Source organism: Urocitellus parryii, chromosome 9, assembly GCF_045843805.1.
Source record: "Urocitellus parryii isolate mUroPar1 chromosome 9, mUroPar1.hap1, whole genome shotgun sequence".
In the NCBI taxonomy this organism is placed as follows: domain Eukaryota; kingdom Metazoa; phylum Chordata; class Mammalia; order Rodentia; family Sciuridae; genus Urocitellus; species Urocitellus parryii.
The window spans coordinates 38,816,172-38,837,110 of NC_135539.1; the positions used below are offsets into that span (position 1 = coordinate 38,816,172).

The 20,939-nt window shown below is 54.0% G+C and overlaps 1 protein-coding gene across 1 annotated transcript in view; it reads left to right on the forward strand.

The window, feature by feature from the left end:
* Prkar1b (protein kinase cAMP-dependent type I regulatory subunit beta) overlaps positions 1–20,939 on the forward strand; it is a 121,863-nt gene that overhangs the window by 93,481 nt on the left and 7,443 nt on the right. The window contains exons 8-9 of the mRNA XM_026405676.2: positions 6,442–6,502; positions 10,528–10,649. Of these exons, the coding sequence (XP_026261461.1) occupies positions 6,442–6,502; positions 10,528–10,649 (183 nt within the window). The remainder of the gene's footprint in view (positions 1–6,441; positions 6,503–10,527; positions 10,650–20,939) is intronic.

Genomic DNA, 20,939 nt, shown 5'->3' on the forward strand with positions numbered 1-20,939 from the left:
TTGGAGTCCTGTCCCAATGCCCTCTCCTGGTCCCATTGTGGGGACCAGCTTTCCTTCTGCACGTAGGGGTCAGCAGCCCTAGGGGCAACCATTTCATCAGACATCATGCTCCATGAGCTCCTTACCCACATACTGACTGGGCACTGGTTGTGTGCCCAGCATGCACCAGGGCTGTGGCACTGATGTGGATACTCGAGCACAGAGTAGATGAACGTGGGACCCCAGGAAGGACTTCCGCAGATCCTCCCTTTTCCTCTCTTAATGTGCATGCTCCTGTCTGCCAAGACCTCTGTGTGGGAGGGGTGCTCTGGGGCCTCCTCCCTCTGAGGGCCACACAGTTCCTGTCCCTTCTGGGTGCACCTGGCTGGCTGGGTGTTGCATAAGCCATCGCTCCTCCCTGCTGTCTACCCTGGGTCGTTCCTGACTGGGATTTTTGCGGCTAGAACCTTATATTCAGGGAAACTCTCAAACCACCAAGGGAGCTGGCACTTTCTCTATTTTAATTTTGGATCCTTGTGTGCTAAGGATAGCCGCCGTGGGGCTTGGAAGTTGCAGAGCTCATGTATGGGGAAAGAAAATGACAGTGCTGGGCAAGTTCGGGCAGGAGTGCCCAGCAGGACGGTGTTCTCATTCGTCCTCTGGCTGAGCAGATTTGGATGTGTCTGTCAGGCAGTGTCCGCACCCTGTGCCCATTTAGAGCTAAGCTGGGATGGGCTGAGGAGGATGCAGGAAATGGGGGACACTGGTATCTCCATAGAGTGGACCACTTCCCCAAACATCAACTTGGACACCACATTCAGGCAGCTGGAATCCCAGAATGTCTGAGCTGAAGGTTCCCAATGTCCATTTCTTTCCTCTGAGGTTCTGTGTTATTGAGGGAAGAATGGAGCCCATATTGGCCTGGAGCAGAGGTTGACCACTAAACCCAGGCTTCCAGACAGGGGCCCAAGGAGGGCTCAGGGCTCTCCCAGCTCTCTTTTTTCTTTAAGCTTTGGGTCCTCTGTGTACCCAAAAAATACATGGGACTTGAGAGCTAATGAAGTAGAATTCCGTGATAGAGGCTGTGCTAGGTTCTCCAGAGCCCCCTGCCTAGGGTGGCCCGAGACCTTGGGAACCTGGGACCTGAACAGAGAGGGCCCTCCCTGCCTCAGCACTTCTGACTGGAAGCCTCAGTGGGACCCAGCACTGAGGGAAGGGCAGCCTTTGGGGTGTGGGTCCTCCCTGCTTAGCACAGACAGTTGGACATTTGCAACCTTGAGGCCACCAGGGTTAGGGAGGGTCCCTAGATACTAAGGCTGGGCTTTGTATCTCCCAGTGTCTCCTGGGGGGGGTCACACAACCTTGGAGGTGGACCGTGTGTACCCGGTGGTGGAGAAGTCTCTGCAGGTTGAGCAGTGGGGGGCCTCGGGTGATGGGAAGCTTACACCTTGGACAGACTCCTTTGCAGCCACCTTGGTGCATCACAGTCCCAGGCTGGGGTGGGCTTTGTGGGGTGTTGGACCTCAGACACCCCAGGCGGTAGCCTCAGTACAAATGTTCTCCTGAGCTGGCAGGGCAAAGTGGAAAGTGCCCAAGCACCGGATTCTGGTCCTTGTCCATAGGCCACATGCCAGCAGGTCCTGGGCCTTTGGGCCACTCTAGCAAGGGCCCCAGGCAGCTGGCAGCTTAGGTGCCAATGAGACGGAGCAGGGCTGGTCAGGTCCCAAGCTCCTCAGGGAGTGGGCTGGGTCATCGCCAGGATGCCAGTTCCCACCACACAAGGCCTAATTGGGATGTTGGCTAACATGCTTCAAGTCCCCTGGGTCACGGAGTTGGTCTCCCAGATGCCTAGAGTAGAAACAAATGGCCAGGCCTCCAGCCTGTCCATCTACCAACTGTCCATCTCAGCAGGAAGCAATGGAGGCCGTCCCTTCCCCAGGACCCAGGCAGCCACCTCCAGTTGTCCTGTAGAGAGAGATGGACAGCCCATGGTGCTGACTTTAATGTCAGATTCGTGGGACAAAACATTTGCATGGGCGTAATTGCTGGGTGGTCAGTGAGGATTTTGAATTATTGCTCAAAAGAAATGGCTTTTGGGGGGTCCAGCAGGGATCTAAAATGGCTTGGACTGGGTCGCTGAGCAAGCCTCTATCATTTTGAAGCTGTCCTGACCGGCTCTGATGGGTTGACGTGGCACCTTCTGCTGCCTGTGCCTGTCCCTGCTTCCAATAGTGCCCTTCTTGTCACTGTGGAGACGTGTTCAGGCTGCCTGCAGGGCTCAGAACCACTTTCTACGCTGCCTGGGTCCAGATGGTCTTGGGTAACTTAATGAGGTTTTCTTGGACCTATGAGCCCCCAACCCTGTTAGGACTTGTGCTAGAAAGAGGGGAGATTAGGGAGGGGACTCTGGGTTCCTAAGACTGAGACCTGTAGCTGTTTCAGCACTGCCTGGCTCGGAGCTGATGGAGAGGCTGAGGCCTGCCTGGGTAGGGAACCGGGGTCCTTTCATGGTGTCCCATATAATCTTCATGGGAATCCTTTGGGGGAAGACATTAAGATAATCCTGCCGGGTGCGGTGGCACATTCCTGTAATCCCAGCAGCCTGGGAGGCTGAGACAGGAGGATCACGAGTTCAAAGCTAGCCTTACCAACAGCTAGGCACTAGGCAACTCAGTGAGACCCCTGTCTCTAAATAAAATACAAAATAGGGCTGGGGATGGGGCTCAGTGATTGAGTGCCCCTGAGTTCAATCCTTGGTACCCCCCCCAAAAAAATTTCTATTGTCCAAGAGGCAGGTAGGCACTGGGGGAGTAGAGGTGTGAGCTCATGCTGTCTGACAGCTGGCTTGTGCTCCAAGTCACCTCAGCCTCTCCTGGATGGTCACTGGTGGAGGGACAATGGACAAGCTACATGCCACCCATGCCTTAAGGGCATCCTCACATTAACACGTAGTTGTTGCCTCTCCTGGTGGGCACTGAGCCTTGGGGACAGCACCTGCTGTATTGCTCTGCTCCTCAGTGTCTCTCTACCCTGTCCTTGCTCCATCCCACTTCTGTCCAGCCCCTCCCCAACCTGTTCTCCATGGTCCTCCCCTTTCTCCTCCCGCACTCTGGTGCCTACTCTGCTTTGTCTTTTAGACAAAACCATTTCCCCTCTGGAAACCTGACCATCTGGTTTCAAGTACTGGCCTTTGGGGACACCCCAGCCTTACCCTCCTGGTCTCTGATCTCCTGGACTAGACACCAGATCCTCACGTCCGAGCAGCAAGGTTGGCCCACGTGCCTAGATTCCATGTAGCCTCTTTTAATCCTGTTTCCAGTGATATTCCCCAGTGATGATGATGATGGTGATGATGGTGAAGGTGATGGTGGTGATGATGGTGGTGGTGATGGTGCTGAGGATGGTGGTTGTTTCCTAACTTAGTGCAATGAAGGAGAACCCGTGGGGGAGGGTCAGCACCCTCTATTTGTAACCTGATCCTGCTCATAACTCCCCGTGTTCATAAACCAGTCTTGTCCCCTCTGGGCCTCAGATTCTCCATAAGAATAGTGATCAAGCTGGCACCTTGATCTCTGTGTCTCTGACCTGGGCTCCTCTCCCTTCTCTGAGCTGTCTCCCACTGCCACCACCGTGCTATCTCTACCTCAGTCCAGACGGTTCCTTGTCTGCTTCCCATGGAGACGTAGTGAGACCCCAGCCTCAGATGACTTCCCCCTCATCAGCATGGGATGAGGGACCTCCTTCACTGATCCTAAGAGCCCCGCTCTTCCCAGATCATGATGAGAAGCAGCATGGTGAACCTTGACTCCTATAGTTACAGCCTTGAATCTGACCCACAAGTGGCACTGTTACATCTCCACTCTGTGGGGAAATAGAGGCTCAGAGAAGGGACATGGCCTGCTCTTGCCCATTGGTCTACCAAAGGGTGGGACCAAGACTTGAAAAGGGACAGTCTCCTCCCAGCATTCATCTGTCCCCATGGGCTCCAGGCCATCCTGAGGCTGTTCAGTAGCTTCATCCCACATTCAGTGTCTTACCCTTCTTTGGGGCAGAGATGGTATCTGTGGAGCCTCTTCTGTGTGCCTGCCATGTGTTGTTGTCATCTATCCTGACGTCACAGGAGTGGGGAGGGTGGCTTGCAGAGCCACCAATGTGCTCAGGCTGCCATCATTGTCACCATCACCACTGCCTTGATTTTTATCATCACTCTGACTGTCAGCGTTATCGCCGCCATCTTCATCATCATCAACACCACCATGGCCATGGTTATCACCGTCACTATCACCACCAACATCATCACCATCAACAACATCTTTGCTATCGTCACCCGCATCACCGTGACTGTCAGCATTATCACCACCATCAATGTCGTCCTCACCGTCACCATCACCACCACTATCACCATCAGCAGCAACTGAGGGAACATGGATAGGGACTTAGTCCTTACAGCTACCCAGGGAGGCAGGAGTATTATTATCCCCTTTCAACAAGACTTAATGGCTTGGTGGCACATCCAAATCTGTCTTTGACCCCCTCAAATGTAGTATACTTTGCCTGCTCTCAGGCACTTGGCCTGGATGTCCTCTAAGCCGAGGCCCTGGGAGGCACAGGAGGCAGGGTGGCTTAGGCCCTAGTCCCTGTCATGGGCGAGGGCTTAGGTGGCCACTGTGAGAGGGGGACTGGCTCTGCTCCACAGGTCTGTGTTTCTGGACGTTGAAGGGGACACGGCGGGCCAGCAGGGAGTGCCTGAGCCGCTGGGGCTGGGTGGGAAGGTCGGCTCACAGAAACGGTGGAAAAACCCTGGGTCTGGCCCCGTGGAAACCACTGCTGTGCCCTGGGGACTCGAGAGCCATTCCTTCCCCACTTCACTGCTGCTTGCATTTTTGTCATAGCTTTCTGGGGACAGGCCTTCAGTGCCCTTTCTCCAGCCCTTCCCCTGAGAGCCCTTTTCCCTGCTGGGGCAGATCCCGCTCCCTCCCCTGACCTTCTCCCACGCCTGTCGCCAGGTCTGACCCAGCAAGGAGGGTGTGGACGGAAGTCTGCGGGACGCCTCCCCACTGCCCCACTGGGGAGGGGGCTCCCGTGGCAGCCCCTCATTTTCCCATGCAATAAAGTCACCTAGGGTCCCTTGGAGGAGGGAGGAGACTTCAGCTAAAACTGCTCCCAGTTCCGAACCATAAAGCCAAGCTGCATCTTTTGCCAGTAGCCTGAAGAGATGGGAGAGGGTCTGTAGCAGGGGGACCCTGTCCCACACTCAGTGGGGTGGCTGTGGGCCTGTGCTTCAAGTGTGCTCCCCTCTCCCCTTTCTCCTGCTCCTTGGGGCCACTGTGAGTTGTGACAATGTGCACAGAGCTGAGCACCTGCCTTGCACAGCGCACTTGGAAATGCCACCCAACGTGACTGTGTTTCCACTCTCTCTGGCGAGGCTGTTGACTAGTTGGGGCAGATGCTCTGAACAGACCTCTCCAGAGACAAGAGGTTCTGACAGATCCACAGGCACTTAGGAGCCCTCTGTGTCAGGGGTCCCGCCTCTTGTGTCTGGTCCACCTCCCCTTGCCCGACATCTTCCAACATAGATTCTTCTTTAGAAAGCTGATGGTGGGTGTGCTTCAGTGTCTGAGGCTGCCTGTGGCTTCAGGGACCAGGAAGGTCTGGCTACTGCAAGTAGGTGTGGGAAGGAGCCCATGGGGATATCAATACCATCTCACCGATGGCCAAGCAGGATGAATGAGCCTCCTTCGCCCTTATTGGATGTCTGAGGCAGCTGGGAGGGCTACCGGCCAACTGCCCGCAGGCCTTAGAAGCTCTTGTCCCACCTCTGTTAGGATCAGGGTTAGCTGGACACCCTAGTTAGCTGTTGCTGAGTAACAAACTTCCCCTGAACTTAGCGGCCTCTGACAGAAGTGTAGCATTTGGCACAGTTTCTGTGGGTCCCGAGGAAGCAGCTTAGCTGGGTGGCTCTGGCCTGGAACTCTCTAGGGTTGCAGTCACTGGAAGGTATGAAGGATGGAGGATTGCTTCTGGGATGTCTTGTTCCCATGGTGCTGGTGGCTGATTCCTCCTTTGAATCATGGGGGCAGTATGGCTGGTGCCATAGTGTCTTCCACAACTCAGTTTGGGAAATCTCCTTAGCATCCCCTTGGTTACCTAGGTCAGCCCTGTTTGGTAGGGGACAATGCATATATAGGTTGTGGACCCTGGGGGTGTACTGTCAGGTCCTCATAAAGGCTGGCACACCTTGGGCCATGGAAGCCCCTTCAGAAGACTCCAGGGATTTGAGGGCTGGGTACAAGAAATGGTCTGGCTGGCACAGGTTCATGGCCATCTGCAACTTTCAGGATTTGGGATGCTTTAAAAGGCCTACTCTGAAGAGTTCGGAGTTAATAGTCCTCTGGGAAAGTCTGGAATTGTTGAAATGATTCAGGTTTGAAGACCCACATTCTCCCTTTTTCTTCCAAACAGGGCAGCACACTGAGAAAACGCAAGATGTATGAAGAGTTCCTCAGCAAGGTCTCCATCCTAGGTCAGTGGCTCTGCCTGTCCCCAGGTGACCTATGTGGGCTCCTGTGAGCACCTGCCCTCCAGTCCCAGATACCTTCCCTTCCTTGCATGGCTGGCAAGTTACATGCTCTTGGTGTTAAGCAGGTTAGGGACATGTACACACACACTTTCACATATGTACACAAGCACACACATCCATCGGTGGTGTGCACACACTACGGTCTGTGGCATGACAGTTCTTAAATCAGGGTTGTGCTGGCTTAGCTCTCCCACTGTCTTTGATGCCGTCCCCCTAGGTCCCTCATTTGTTTATTTGTTTGTTTCAACTGTGGATTGGACCCTTGGCACTCAATCACTGAGCTACATCCCCTACCCTTTTTATTATTTTTATTTTTTATTTTGAGAAAGGGCCTTGCTAAATTGATTAGGGCCTCAGCCTCCCGAGTCTCTGGGATGACAGGCGTGCACCACCGTGCCCCGTGGTCAGTTACTTTGAACTGGAGGCCAGTTCTGCTTCCTAGTAGCTGGGTGGTTTGGCCTTCTTCCCCTGCCAGGTTGCTTTACTCTAAGCATGGCTGTCCTGGGGACATCCCTGTGCTTTTTATGCACTTAGTGCTCTGTCCCTGGGGGATACGGATGGGGCTGCAAGTGCACCCCAGGCTGGCACACTCAGATGAGCACCCTCAGCCATCGTGTGGGGAGGACACTGCTAAATCTATTTTGCACATGGTGAAGCTACTAGGGAGGCAAAGACCTGGGCCCACACCTGCCCCTCCTTGCATCTCCCACCTGTAGTGACCCACCCAGCCCCAGAGCAGCCAAAGACCCCTGTGCGTGTATATATGTATATGTGTGTGTGTGTGTGTGTGTGTCTATGTGCGTGAATACACACTTTGCCCTGAACCACATCCTCCCTGATTTTTTTCGTGAACTCTTGAGATACTCATAACATAGAAGGGACCAATGTGACCATTTTAAGAAGTGTGGTTCAGGGGAAAGAAACACACGCACGGTGTGGTGCTGCGTCAGCTCTGTGGTTTCTCCACTGAGTCATCACGCTGAGCAGAAATCTGTCCCCATTAGTGCCCTCCCTGACCCCTCCTGCCCTTGCCACATGGGTCCCCTGCCTATCTCTGTGGACTTTCCTATTCTGACCTTTCATTTGAGTGGGATCTCCCATGTGGCCTTCCTCGTCTGGCTTCTTTCCTGTGGCTTTTTAAACATGTCATACCTGGAAAAAGAAAAAGCACTCTCCTGAGTTGATCCCTAAGATTTTTTTTAGGGGCAGAGAAAGGGACATTTTATTCTCATGCAAATGAGAAACCAGGAACTTTCTTGTCCTTTGCCTTTGGGTTTCCTTGCCTTTGAACAGGGGCTGGCGTAGCCCTGGACCATTGTCACTCATTTACTGATAATCATTCAAGCCCATGGCTGCAGGGTAGCATCCAGCCAAACACAGGCCCCTTTCTGCCTTCCTGGAGATCCTGCTGACTACCCCAGGACTTCAGCCTAGTGTAGGCATCCTGACTGGAGCTGATTTCTTCCCTTGAATGTCTTGGTCATTTAGACGCCTATGAACTCTGGACACCCGTCTGGCCGTGCCCGCTCATCCTGTTTCCTTTAATGAATGCAAAGCATACAAGTGTGACTGGCTCCTCCAGGGCCCTGGGTGAACAACTACAAGACTCTGGTCCCCTCTTCTGCTTGGTCACCACAAGCCACACATGGACTCCAAACGTGGCCTGTGGACATTGTGTGGTGACTGGCTTTAGGAGGCAGCTGGCCGTTGCAGCCTGCAATGGATGGTGCTGTTTTGACCACACTGAATTATTCTCAACTGCTTAGTAGCTGCAGGGTTCAGCCGTGACTCCATTGTTTGCAAAAAAATATAGGCAGCCTTGATCTTTGGGCGAAAAGTAAAAGCATTTCCATACTTAAGTGAACTTAGGCTCAGTTTGCTCTGCATGTTATTTACAAGATGTGCTCGTCTGCCCTCAGCTTGGGTGGAGACTGTTGCTATGGACAGGGCAGTCCTACCCTACCACTGAGATATGCAGGAAAGGTAAGTACACTGGGGGCCTCCATTTCCAGCCTCTCCTCATGAAAACATGAGGCTGACCTAGTGTGGGAGACTTCCCAGCCCTGCCCAGCCGGCGGGGGTGAGGAAGGCCACTGAGTCGCTTTTAGGGACTTCTGTGCTGCAGGCCCCTTCCAGGTGGGGCCTGAGCACCCACCTCCTACGTGCAGCTGGGCGGCAGGCTGACCTGGCTGGAGCACCTCCTGGACACTCGCTTGCATTTTTCTGCACACATGATCAGAAGGGACCATCAAATGTGGACTGGGGTTGTGGCTCAGTGGTAGAGCACTTGCCTAGCATGTGTGAGGCATTGGGTTCGATTCTCAGAACCGCATGTAAATAAATGAATAAAATAAAGGTCCATCAACATCTAAAAAAATTTTTTAAAAAAAGGGAGCATCAGACTCCTGTAGCCCGAGCACCGTGTTTTCCTATGCAGGGTTGACTATTAGCACCCTCTGTCTCAAGGGACAAGGATCCTAAATTGTAGTTTAAAACAGCAATGACAACGAACAAATGTCTTGTGTTTCATGAATCGCCTCAGAGCTTTAAGATGTTAAAAAAAGACAAACAAAAAACAAAAAGAAAAAAACCTTGGGGCCAAGAAATTGCCATGCCGCTTATGGTTTCCTCTGACAGTTTTTAACCAAGATTTAAATTGTTGGGAGACAGAGCTTGCTCCAGATCGCAATTCCCAGACCTCAGATTATTGTAGGTTTCAAATGTCATGGAAAAAAAGAAAATCTGCTAATCAAACAGGTGGAGGTGAACTGTCAAGCAACTGATTTCAGAACTGAAAGCGACTTATCACGGCCTTCGTGAGGACACCAGTAAACCAAACCTGCCATACTCCCACACAGTCCCTTTCTGCATCCGCTTCCTCCTGAACACAAGCTATAATCTCACTCCAAAGTCTGTAGTCACAGGCATGTGGTGTGTGGCCTGTAGGGCACACCCCTGTCCCAACAGCTTCTGGTCTCACCAACTTAGGGCTACACGCCCTGGCTGGAGCACTTTTGGCAGCCTGAGCCCCGCATGGCTTCCTGTGGTCTTGGGGTTAGTGGAAAGCCATAAGCTTTGCAATGTGTGGCACAGGCAGATCCTAGGGAGAGAAACCCCTGCCAACCTAGATCTAAAATAAATGCTTTTATTTTTCATTTTTAGCAGCTGACCTACATAGATAGCATCTAAGTATAGGCCAATTTCTCTCGCCAAAAAAGAAATAGTTAATCAGGCGATTGTGATTTTCATATAAAAGTCTCACGTTATTATTCTTTTCTTCCTTCTGGGTGTTAGGGATGGATAATGTCAGGAAGGGATGGTGTGAGAAGGGTGGAAAGCGCTGTTGAGTTTGCAAATGTTTAAAGATAAACTTGGCATTGGAGTTAGGAGTTTTGGCCTAAAATAGTGGAAGGCTGCTCTTCTTGGACGTTGTAGCATTTGTGCCAGGGTCTTTGATCAGCCCGCAATGGATGGTGCTGTTTTGACCACTCTGAATTATTCTCAGCTGCTTAGTAGCTGTAGGGTTCAGCCGTGACTCCATTGTTTGCAAAAATATAGGGAGCCTTGATCTTTGGGTGAAAAGTAAAAGCATTTTCATGTATTCTGCTGTCTACCAATAAAAAAAAAAATAAAAAAAAATAAAAAATAAAAAATAAAAGCATTTTCATACTAAGTTAACTTAGGCTCAGTTTGCCCTGCATGTTATTTACAACATGTGGTTGGCTGTGAGTATTTTCAAATTGCATCTCCTGGCCGAAGGTGGGGTGTGAGCTGTGTGCACATGAATCCCCCATAATAGCAAGATGTCCAGGTCCCACATGCAGAAGCACCTTGGAGCTGGCTTTCTGCTCTCCCCTTCGTCTGTGATTCAGCTCACTAACTAGACCAGGGGAGTTTCCTGAGCCACATCCTGAGGAGAGCAGCTGCTGTGGCAAGGGGCAACCTTGACACCTTATTGTCCTCTACAGAGTCCCTGGAGAAGTGGGAGCGCCTGACTGTAGCCGATGCCTTGGAGCCTGTGCAGTTTGAAGATGGGGAGAAAATCGTGGTCCAAGGGGAACCCGGGGACGGCTTCTACATCATCACGGAGGTGAGTCCTGCTTGGTACCTCAAGGGCACTGTGTCAGTCACAGAGCTGCCTGAGTGCCCTGGAATTTATCCTGCTCTGACCCCCAAGTCCTCCCCACACCAAAGTCTACTTGGAGCTGGTGGGATGATAGCCTCGTGTGCCTGCCACAGACATAGGTGTGTCTCTCAAGAATGGTGGTGGAGACCAAGACCCACACGTGTGAATCACACTGCACGAAGCATGCACACAGTGCAGGTTGAGTTGGGGAGCCAGAGCGAGATGGGTGGAGCATGTCCCTGTCAAGCCCTGGTGTGGCCTGTGGTCTACATACAGCTTCACAACACATTCCTGCTGGGGGACCTGTGTATGTTCGGGGTACACCAGACCTCTGAATGATTTCTCACAATTGCACATGAATCTACAACGATCCCCAGATTTAAAGTTTAGTTTAAGAAGGACATGATGAGTTTCTCTGCCTGAAGTGTACGAGACACTTTGACCATGGCCCGCACAGTACCCTCAGCGGGACAAGCAGCCCGCTGGTTCCTCGGAGCCCCTGGGACATATGGGGGCTGGAATCTGTGGCCACCATCTTGGAAGCTGCCTGGGATTGGGTGTACCACTGTTATGAGGAGAGGATCTGTGAGACAAGCGGCTTGTACATGAACGTCTGCTGGGGGATGACCCTGGGAATTCTAGCTCCTGATCTGAGGTGCCTGTCCCCACAGGGGGATGCCCTAATGTGGGTGCACTAATGTGGGTGAGCTGCCCAGAGCTGGCCAGTGCATTGACCCTGGGGCTTCAGTCTACCCTGGAGGAAGCCCCAACCCTGGCAGGGGTGAATGCACCTTCTCACCCATGGAGAACTTTCCCGACTCTGCAGAGCCTGGTACTCGTGTCTCGAGTCCTACTTCCTGGTCCTCGAGGCGAGAGGAAGCCCCTGCTCACATTCTCTCTTGCCCATTCTCCAGCCCTCCAGAGAAGAGCAGGACTCACGCATGAGTTTGCATGGCCAGTATTGTTACCGTGGGGCTGTTGAGAGGAAATGGATGTGAGCAGAGAGCTCAACCCCCTGGATGTTCGGCCAATATGACCAAACTCAGGAGTCAGGTTCTTGGTTTGAAATAAGCAGAAGCAAAAATCATTTGCAGTGTTAAAGATGTGGGACCGTGTGTGGGGACACTCACTTGCTCTGTGGAACAGGCCATGAGGCAGAGACCTGGAAGCTTTTTCTCTTTTGGAGTGAGGCCCCTGGATGGGTCTAAGAGGGCCAGTGACCCCTGCAGAGCTCAACGGTATGGACGTGGGCCAGGGTGCTGGCGGAACACGAGCCAATGAGGCTGGCCTTCATCTCATTCCCTAGAGAGCTGCAGAAGGGCTCCTGGAGGGTTCCCAGGGGACAATCCTCAGGAGGTCCTCAGTCCTTAGGGTAGGGGACTCATTTGACAACAAAGTTTCTTTAAAAAGAAAAGAGGAGGAAAGAATAAAACCACAGGCAGAGCAAATTATGGCTCTGGTCGGCATTGAGGGCAGCCTCCGGTCAACAGTCCAGAGAGGGAAGTGGGCCCTTTTCTCACTCCAGCACCCACGGGATCCCACAGGTTCACACCTGCCTTCCCCAAGTGTGTCCCTGCCCTGTGTAGGCAGAGGCCGGCGCTTTGTCACCTCTACTGGGGTGAGTGGCCATTCCATGCGGGACTTCTCTGAGGCCACTGTTTCACTGTGGCAGGGACCTGGGGCAAGCATAGCCATTTCAAAAACAGTCCAGCAGAAAATCACTTGTAACCCTCAGTCATTGAGTAACACAGAGGACAATGAGTGGCGTCCTCACTGAGGGCTTGCGGAGGCTCTACCTATCACCTGCATGAGTTGTCCAGTGACCCTCTGTCACCAGACGGTCACTTCTTTTCCCACTGGCCAACTGCCTGAAGCCATGTCCTTCCCCCCATGATGTTCCATGAGTGCTCTGTCTCTGCATTTGTGGCCATGGTGTGACCTTATTCGGGGTGTCTTCAGGGACCCAACCTCTTCCAGTTAATAAATGAAGATTTGTGCTTAGCCATTAGCTTTCCACCCTCACCCCCAAATTTCAAAATATTAAAGATGGCTTCTGTTCTTGGTTGTTATTTCCCATAGAAAAGTGTACTTGGTTCCCTCCCTGTGTCTCTGGAATTGTCCCATGGGATGTGACAGGAATGGCCTGGGCAAGGCATTTAGGCTGGGGCACAAGAAGCTTGCCCATCCACAGCCTCTCAGGCTGGTTCTTGGGACCCTCTTCTTGGGGTCCAGCAGCCATGCTCTGGGGTCTTCCATAACAGGACTGTGCCCACAGCAGTCCTGAGTGCCCAATGCCAACAGCCACAAGGCATACTCTATGGTGGTCGCCCAGCCCAGCTACTGCTTGGTACAGCCTCCTGAGAGAGAGCCGCTCAGCCCAGCTCCAGGGCGGTAAGACAGAACAGCTCTCTGGGGTCACACTGTCCTTGCCTAGGCACTAGGATGCTCTGCTGGCCCCTGTGCCATGGGAAGAGGACAGTGTGAGGGAAGCCACAAATGTCTCTATTTGCATCCTCTGATAAGAAACTGGTGTTTATAGGCTGAACCTGGCCCAGGGGCAGATTTGCACTTGACCAGCATGGTGCTTGGTTAGACATTTGAATTTGTTGTTGATATCTTAAAATCAGATTTCTTATAAAAGTCTAGGTCTGTCATCTCTTTAGAAGTCTGTATCTGGCCATGCTGGACTCATCCTTGTCTGAGAGACAGACACCCCTTAGAAAGGGCTTCCTAACCCATCTCCATTCCCTTGGGCCCTCTCTTCTGGTCAGTGGTCTCCACAGTACCTGGGTCTTCAGAGTTTGCAGCCTCAGTTTGAATGGCCTTGAGACAGGAAGCGAGTGACTCTGACTACGGCAGACCATCATCCTTTATACCCTGTGGCTGAAGACTCTCCAGCTGAGCCCAAGACCCCATGCAGAAAAATCATACAAGTGTGTGTCACAGGTTGGAGTCACCGAGTGTATGAGTGCGTCTTCACAGGACATAAAGGAAGTCGGCTCTGGAAACAATAAGAGGCCGTCACTGAAACTATATGTCCTTAATCATGGTGCGGGGAGGTTAGGCTGTGCCAGGGTTTGGGCAGGGTCCTTATATAATCAACTATGTCTTTCTAGAGGCCCCTCCAAGTCTCCTCTGAGAGAGGAGCAGGGGGGTTCTCCATCTGCCCAGCACACAGGGTGGGCTTGAGCTGGCACATGGACACCTGGTACCTCAGACTCCACATCCAAGAGCAGCAGCATCTCACAAGCACAGCTCCCTACATTTCCTGCCCACTGCCCTCTCCCTCTGCCTCTGGTTGACCTGTGAGATTCTGCCCGTGGTGTTCTGCAATGCTCTGGCAGCCTCGGAGGGACCTACAAAGAGGTCTGCAAGAAGGCAACTAAGTAGTGGGGACCATCGCTGCTTCTGGGAGTGACTTCTGGGTTGTCACGAATGCCCCACTGACTGGGCTTCTTCACCGCAACAAAATTGTGGCCTTTGGAGTGTAACCAAGGCCACGTCCTGCAACCCTGCAAGAGTAGGTGAAGTGGTTGCCTTGGCCACAAGGATATTTTCGGCGGGGGGGCGGGGGAGGGGGGTCCGCCTCCCTGTCTTCCTGGAGCAGCATGTGGAGAAGCCTCCTCGGCTCCTCCCTTCACCAAGTGGGGTGTCCCTGTCTGGCAGCCGCTCCTCACCTTGCTTAGTTGTCACATTTCTGTGTGTGTGCACTTCCAAGTGGAGTTCTTCTGTAAACCTGCCCTTGGCGGGTCACAGGTACCCTTCCAGTGAGGCCTCATCCTGCAGAGCTGGAATGTGGAGCCTCTCACCCATCTTTCCCCCTGCCAGGCTTGCTCTGTCCCCTGGGCTTCCTAATGGGTGGACCTTAGAGGCATTCGGGATATTACAGTGACTGCCTGTGCGTGCCTCGATCTGCTCTGCTAGAAGATGTGGTTGTTTGGGGGGCTGATTTCCACCATGTGTGGGCAAATCTACAGGAAACTGGCCCCTGGGAACAAAGCTTTGCCACAGAGCCAGTTTTTTTGGAGGTGATTGGAAAGGGGAGCAGGAAGACAGGATTCCTAGCCTACATGATCCTGAGGGTCTCTGCAGGGGTGCTCCCCACCAGACAGAGGCATCTCTCTTGTCTTCCAGCTCTGCGCACACACATGGGCTGTCTGAGCAAATGGATCTGCCAACCCCTCAGACAACTGACCCCAGTACTCTTGGAGAACATGCTCAACAGACAGTGGCAGAACTGACCCTGTTCGAGTTTGCCTGTGTGAACCTGGAGGTGCAGACTCAAAGACACAGCACCAGTGGATAGGGCCGGCCCTGCGGCTCCCAGGCCATGCTTCTGTCTCTGCATACTGAAGCTGGGGCCACCCTGGGCCAGGGAGCCTCAAGGTGGGACACAGTGCTGGAGGGATAGCATTGGAACTGCAGGGACTGTCCCTGTTTGTCTGCCAAGATGCATGCTCGACCTGTCTCCCCAGGAGAGGTGCATGGGGGCCTGGCAAGGAGGGCAGTCTAGGTCCAAGACACGCTAGGTAGCGGGAGGCTGAGGCTGTCCCGCTGCTCCGTGACTTCATCAGAATTCGCATCTCCAACTGCGCTCTCCAGGAAAACAGAGGAGGATTTGGGAAGGGGCTCACGTTCCCGCTGTGCATTCCTCAATTTGGGCCTGAGACCTTGGAGCGCCTGGAGGCAGCTGGGCCCAGAGCTGGTTCCCCATAAAATCCTGAGGCTGAAATTCCCCAGCTCGCTCCCAGCCAGAGGCCTGGGAGGCGTTGCCATAGAAACACTAGATTGGATTTATCTCCTCACTTAGCAAATTAATTTTATGAATGTCCACAATGTTGAAGCAACTGCAAAACAACACATTTCACAGCCGCCCTCAGGCCTGGGAACGCTCTACTCGCCAGAGCCCAGCCCCCTCCACACTCCCCGAAAGGCAGATTGTTCAGAATCCAGAGGTCACTCTGCAAACTTAGAAGGAGGCTCCTATGCGGGAGCATCCAGGAACCCCAGGCACATGTCCAGCTCTGCCCGGGCCATTGTGCCATGGCCTGTGCCTGCTGGCTATGCTCCAGACACTGCGGCCCTGTGGCTTCAGGAACATGTTTATGCCTGGAGCATCTTGTCACCCACTGTTCCTATGTCATTTTCCCCTGCTTCTTTTACGGTTATTAGTGCCATTCTTTTGGTCCCTATGTGTCCCTCTGGGGGCTACTGCCTGGAGGAGGGATTGAGGCCTCTGGGAGCTATGTGGGTCCATGCCACACATATGGTCCTGGAGAGATGTGAGCCCCAGACAGGAGACAAACCGCACTGGGTCTCTGCTCTAGCGGAAGTGAGGTGGCATGGGAGGACACGAGGGCTTGACAGGAAGTGAGGCAGGGCCTGGGACAGTATGAGCTTGATGGGTATCTGGGGGCTCAGGCCCTTGGGCAGGGATTGGGAGGGGGCCATGGGGTTGCATCTGAGGTGGGAGCTATCAGGGTGTGTGGCTTCAGGGTGAGTCTGGGGCTTGGCGGTGTGATGGAGGACCCTCTGGCCAGAGACAGGATGTCCTGTCTTACTCTGGGTGTGATGCGGCCATGTGGGGGTTGAATGCTTACTTGCTGAGTAATCATGCTGGGTCTTGCATGGAGAGTAAACTGTAGAAGGGTTCAGGGAAGAAGTGGATCAGAGGTGAGCAGTCACACCGAGGTGATGTGGGGGCTCAGGAATCAACAGGGCTCAGGATCTGCAGTTGAACCAGCACAGAGTTGAGAGGAGGTGATCAACAGATGGGAGGACCCAGGTGGGCAGGGAGACTGTGGTCCTGAAGTGCAAGTAGAAGTTTTGCAGGTGGAGGCTGGAAGGGATCGTGCACGCGGTAGCACATGCAGAAACGCAAGGCACCAGGTGTGGTGGAGGAAAGGGGCCGCGATGCAGATGCTGATGTTGGATGTGTGCCAACAGATAGATGCCCTCTGCAGAACAGTCACATCTTGTCCCGAGGCCACAGTCTACTGGTGGTGGGGGAGCTGAAGGGAGGCTTCCAGGTCTGCAGTATCCTCGCTGCCCTTGGCCTCTGGCTCCCCAGGGAGCCTCCCTGTTTGACCTCCTGAGCTCCATATTTGCTCCTGTGCTGGGATGAGCTCTGTGTGAGGCCATCTGAGCAGTTTGCTGTGGCCTCCCGGGACCCACTGGAAGAACCTTGTACCCCTAGCAGAGCTCTCAGCACGTGGTGGGAGCACCCCCAAGGGTTGTGAACATGGGCAGTGCCTGCTCCTCTTGATCCGCTGAGAGGGATCCCAGCATCTTCCAGAAGTGGGAGAGCCTGGCTGCTGCCCCGAGACCAGCCATCTCCAGCAGCGAAGCTACGGCTTCCTCTGGGCTGGCTGAGGAGCTTTCCCATGCCTGGCTCCGGGTCCTGGGTCTGGTGCTGGGGACTGTCATAAGTGTTTGCTGGCAGATGGGTGTGAGTAGCTGTGAGAGTATCAGGATTCTTGGGAGTTTCGGGCTCACCACACCAGGTGTCTGTCTGGTGCTTCAGACTCACTGGGGGGCCCTGAGCAGCTCAGAGGGACATAGTCGCCAAGAGGATCCACGGGCCTACCCCATTTCCCTTCCCATTGTAGGACAATTTCATCACACAGAGGCTGGAAGGGCTGCATGTCCCAAATTCCAGCGTGAGCAAACCCCACCTGTCCTGTGTGCCTGGATTGTCCTGAGTACAATCCCAACTTCCCCTTCCCAGTGGGCTGGATGTTATTCCCGCAGCCCATGGGGAGCTGGGAGAACCTCTAGCCGCAGTGAGCTTGGCGCCCCAGGCTGAGATGACCACGCCATGCTGCTTCGGAGTGACAGGCTGGTTTCCCAAATGTGCACTGTATCTTCTCTGGGCTGGAGACTCAGCTAGTTTTTGTGTGAATCGAGGCACCTGTGGCCGGCTGGTCTCTGAGAGCTCCATGCAGCCGAGGAGCTGGTGAGAAGCTTGCAGAAGGTGGCCAGCCTTGAGCTCAGGGCTCTGCATCCAGAGATGAGAACCTTAAAAAATCTACAGGAGGAAAATATTCCATGGGTAAAGATGGTGACAGAGTGCTGCTCAGAGAAGGGAGATGCCCCCCGCCCCACGTAGGCAGCTCTCTTGACAAAGCCTTCCCTGTGTAGTCTTTCTGATGTTGTAAATGTGAGAAGCACTACAGAAAGTGTATCCCCCCAAACAAGTACAGAGCGTGGTTTCCCTCATCCCTGGCTCCGAGACACCAGGCAGACCCCCTCACGCCCAGGCTTCCCATTTCAGACATTTGGGATCCTGATTCCCACCCGTCTTCCCACCGACATGCAGGCGTCCAGACTAGACAGATGTGGAATGTGTGTGCTGGATTCCAAGGTCCTGGATTACCTCGGACGCGGCTCCTGGCACCGCAGTGGGGGGGGGGGTGACGCACCCGCAGACCGTTGCCATGGCAGTGGATGTTTTGGCTGGAAAAATCCTAACAGATGCGGAGTTCTGGACAAGTCCAGCTGTGGGCCTCCATCCATTGCAGCCATAGTGTCTGACCCAGAGCAGGGCTGCTGAGGTAGCTGTGGCCACTGGCGGCAGGTTGTGGGTTCCATGCCTTGGGTGGCAGCTCCTCTGCTCCCCTCCTTACAGTTCTAGGGATTCTGTGAGCAGGCCCCTGAGCTCCTTGTCTTGGGAAGTCACCCACCAAGGCCAACAATGACCTGTAGAGGTTGTCCTGGTATATTCTGAACTTGGCCTTCTGAGTGCCCACTTGGATTTACGGGGTGGTGCTGGTGCACCCCACTGCCCTTCCCTGCAGTTGGACACAGTGCAAACACTCCTAATGAGGAGTGTGAATTCTTCCCACCTCATACACACACTGACACACACCCCCATGTGCTCACTGACATGCACACACGCACATACCAGCATGCCAGGGCCACGGGCTGCAGTGTCTGGCAGAACCCTGGTGCTGTGGTGATGTGGTGTTCAGACACCACACCCGGCTGCTGGAACCCTGTGTGAACCACCATGCCTGGCGGGGTTCTCCCCCGGGGTGCAATGCTTGCTTTTCTCTTCCATCTTGTGGGAGGCCCAGCAACTGCAGAGGCAGCCTGTGGAGGACTTTCAGGCCCGTTCAGCCCTAGAAAAAGGAAATTGGCAGAGGCAGGGAGCAAGGCTCCTGTGCCCTGACCTTGAGGTCCAGGAGTGGACCAGGACTCAGGGGTCAGCCCCAGGTGGGTTGTGGGCCTGGCCACCCACACCTGCCCTGGGATAGCTACCCCTGGGGAGGGAAAGGGTGTGTCCCTCAAATCCAGGTTCTGGGGGGCCGACAGCAGGGGTGTGGCAGGCTGTGTTAAGCCAGGTGGAAGGCACTGCCCCTCCTAGTGAGGTCTTCCGCCAACCTGTGGAAGGAGTCTGCATCCACTGTCCAGTGATGGGGCGGGGGCACCCTGGCCATGTGGGGAGATGCCCAGGCCTCACAAAGCAAGGTTGAATACAGCCAGGCCATGGCTGGGGAGAGCTGAGGTCAAGATGGTGTCGGGTCCCATTTGGGAGGAGCCTTGAGTCTCCTCCTGGTAAAAGAGATCAGGTGTTGTTCATGCACGACAAAGACCCAGAGCTCTTTCTGGGACCTCTGTGATCATCCATCCAGATGGTGAGGCAGAGATGAGGCCTGCCTCACAGATGGCAGTTGTGGTCTGTGATGGTGGAAGGGTGGCTTGGGGGCAGGTTCCAGGCTCCTGGGAGGCCGAATGGGCAGTTCTCAGCAGCCACTGACTGGCACGTGCTTCAGCGAGGGCAGAGGATGCCGAGAGGAAGCAGCTATGGACTTGGAGCCACAGGGACCCCAGGTGGGTGAGGGCAGCCAGCTACCTCCCTGCTCTAGGGCTGGTCCAGGTTGCTCTCCCTGGCCCCACCTTGGCGCCCAGCAGGACTGTTCACGGCCCCATCCGCCTGGGGCCTGTGCGTGGCCTGGCTCCTGAGCAGATGGCAGGGGAGGAACTGGGCCACAGAAGGGCATTGGGAACAGGGCCTAATACGGTCAGCAGTGACCACAGCCCCTTTGACTCTGCTGTCCAATTCACCAAACATCTCCGGGATGCCTGAGCACTGTGCCTGGCCTCAGAGAGCACCAAGCAAACATTTCTGCAGAAATAAGGGCCTTCTCACATGGGGCTTTTATTGTCTTGCATGCTGGTCCCCAGGCAGGGGGCTGACAGTGCCGAGCTGGCACCTGTTTCCTTCCTCAGAGTCCTGGCGCCAGAATCTATGTTAATGTCCTGTTTTCCCACAGAAGCTGCTGGGCCGTGCCTTTGCCAGGGCCCCAGACCTCACGGAGGACCCATTAAATGTTGGCACAAAAACTGACCTCGGCTGCTTACCAGCCAGGTGTGTTTTCTCAGTCATTCCCAGGACATGCACACACCCCCGTCTCAGGCGGCTGAGTCTAGGGTCCTTTGCAGGCACGAGGCTCAGCTCCTTAAGCGAACCACCAAGAAACTGCTCTGCTGGCCCCAAGACAATCACAATGTGCTTTTTGGGGCTCCCATCTTAAAGAACAGAAAATGGATTTGTTTGCAAGGGAGCTAGCTGCAATTGAGCGTGGCAAGTCGTAGTTGTGACGATTGCTGCTTCTCCACAGACATCAGAAGGTGTGTGCTTGGGCTCATTACTCAGGAAATCACAGAGCACCTAGGAAGGGTTCCGTAGTTGTGGCCGATTTAGTGTTCCATGTGTGCAAACGGGTGTGTGCGTGTGTTCACATGTAGGATTCTGCTTGGGCTTAAATACAGAGACACACAGGCAAATGAAAGGTGTATGTGAACATTGCAGGCTTCACTTAAGTCTGAATTTCCCAGGTCGGGGGATTTCTGTTAGAGGTGGAAATTTGTCACCAGTGCGGTGACCCAGAGAACCAGCATTTGGTGTCCACCCACCTTCCTTGTTACTCTCGCGTTTGCACCATGGTTATGATCTGTCCTGTTTGACACTTGTGGGTTGTTCTGTGTCTGGCAGGTCAGCTGCGCAGCCTGAGGCCCAGTTGGGACTGCTCCAGTTGAGGAGCCCTGGGTGTGTGTGCACGGGTTCTGCGGGTGCCAGAAGTAAGCCTCTGGGAGCCCTCTATGCGGCACCATGCTGTGTCCACTGCTGTTCTTTTCACTTTTCATTTACAAAGGAGTGAGGCCCAAGTCTACGTATGGTATTGACACTGAGTTTCTTTTAAAATATATTTCTTTAGTGCTGGGGTTGTGGCTCAGGGGTAGAGCGCTTGC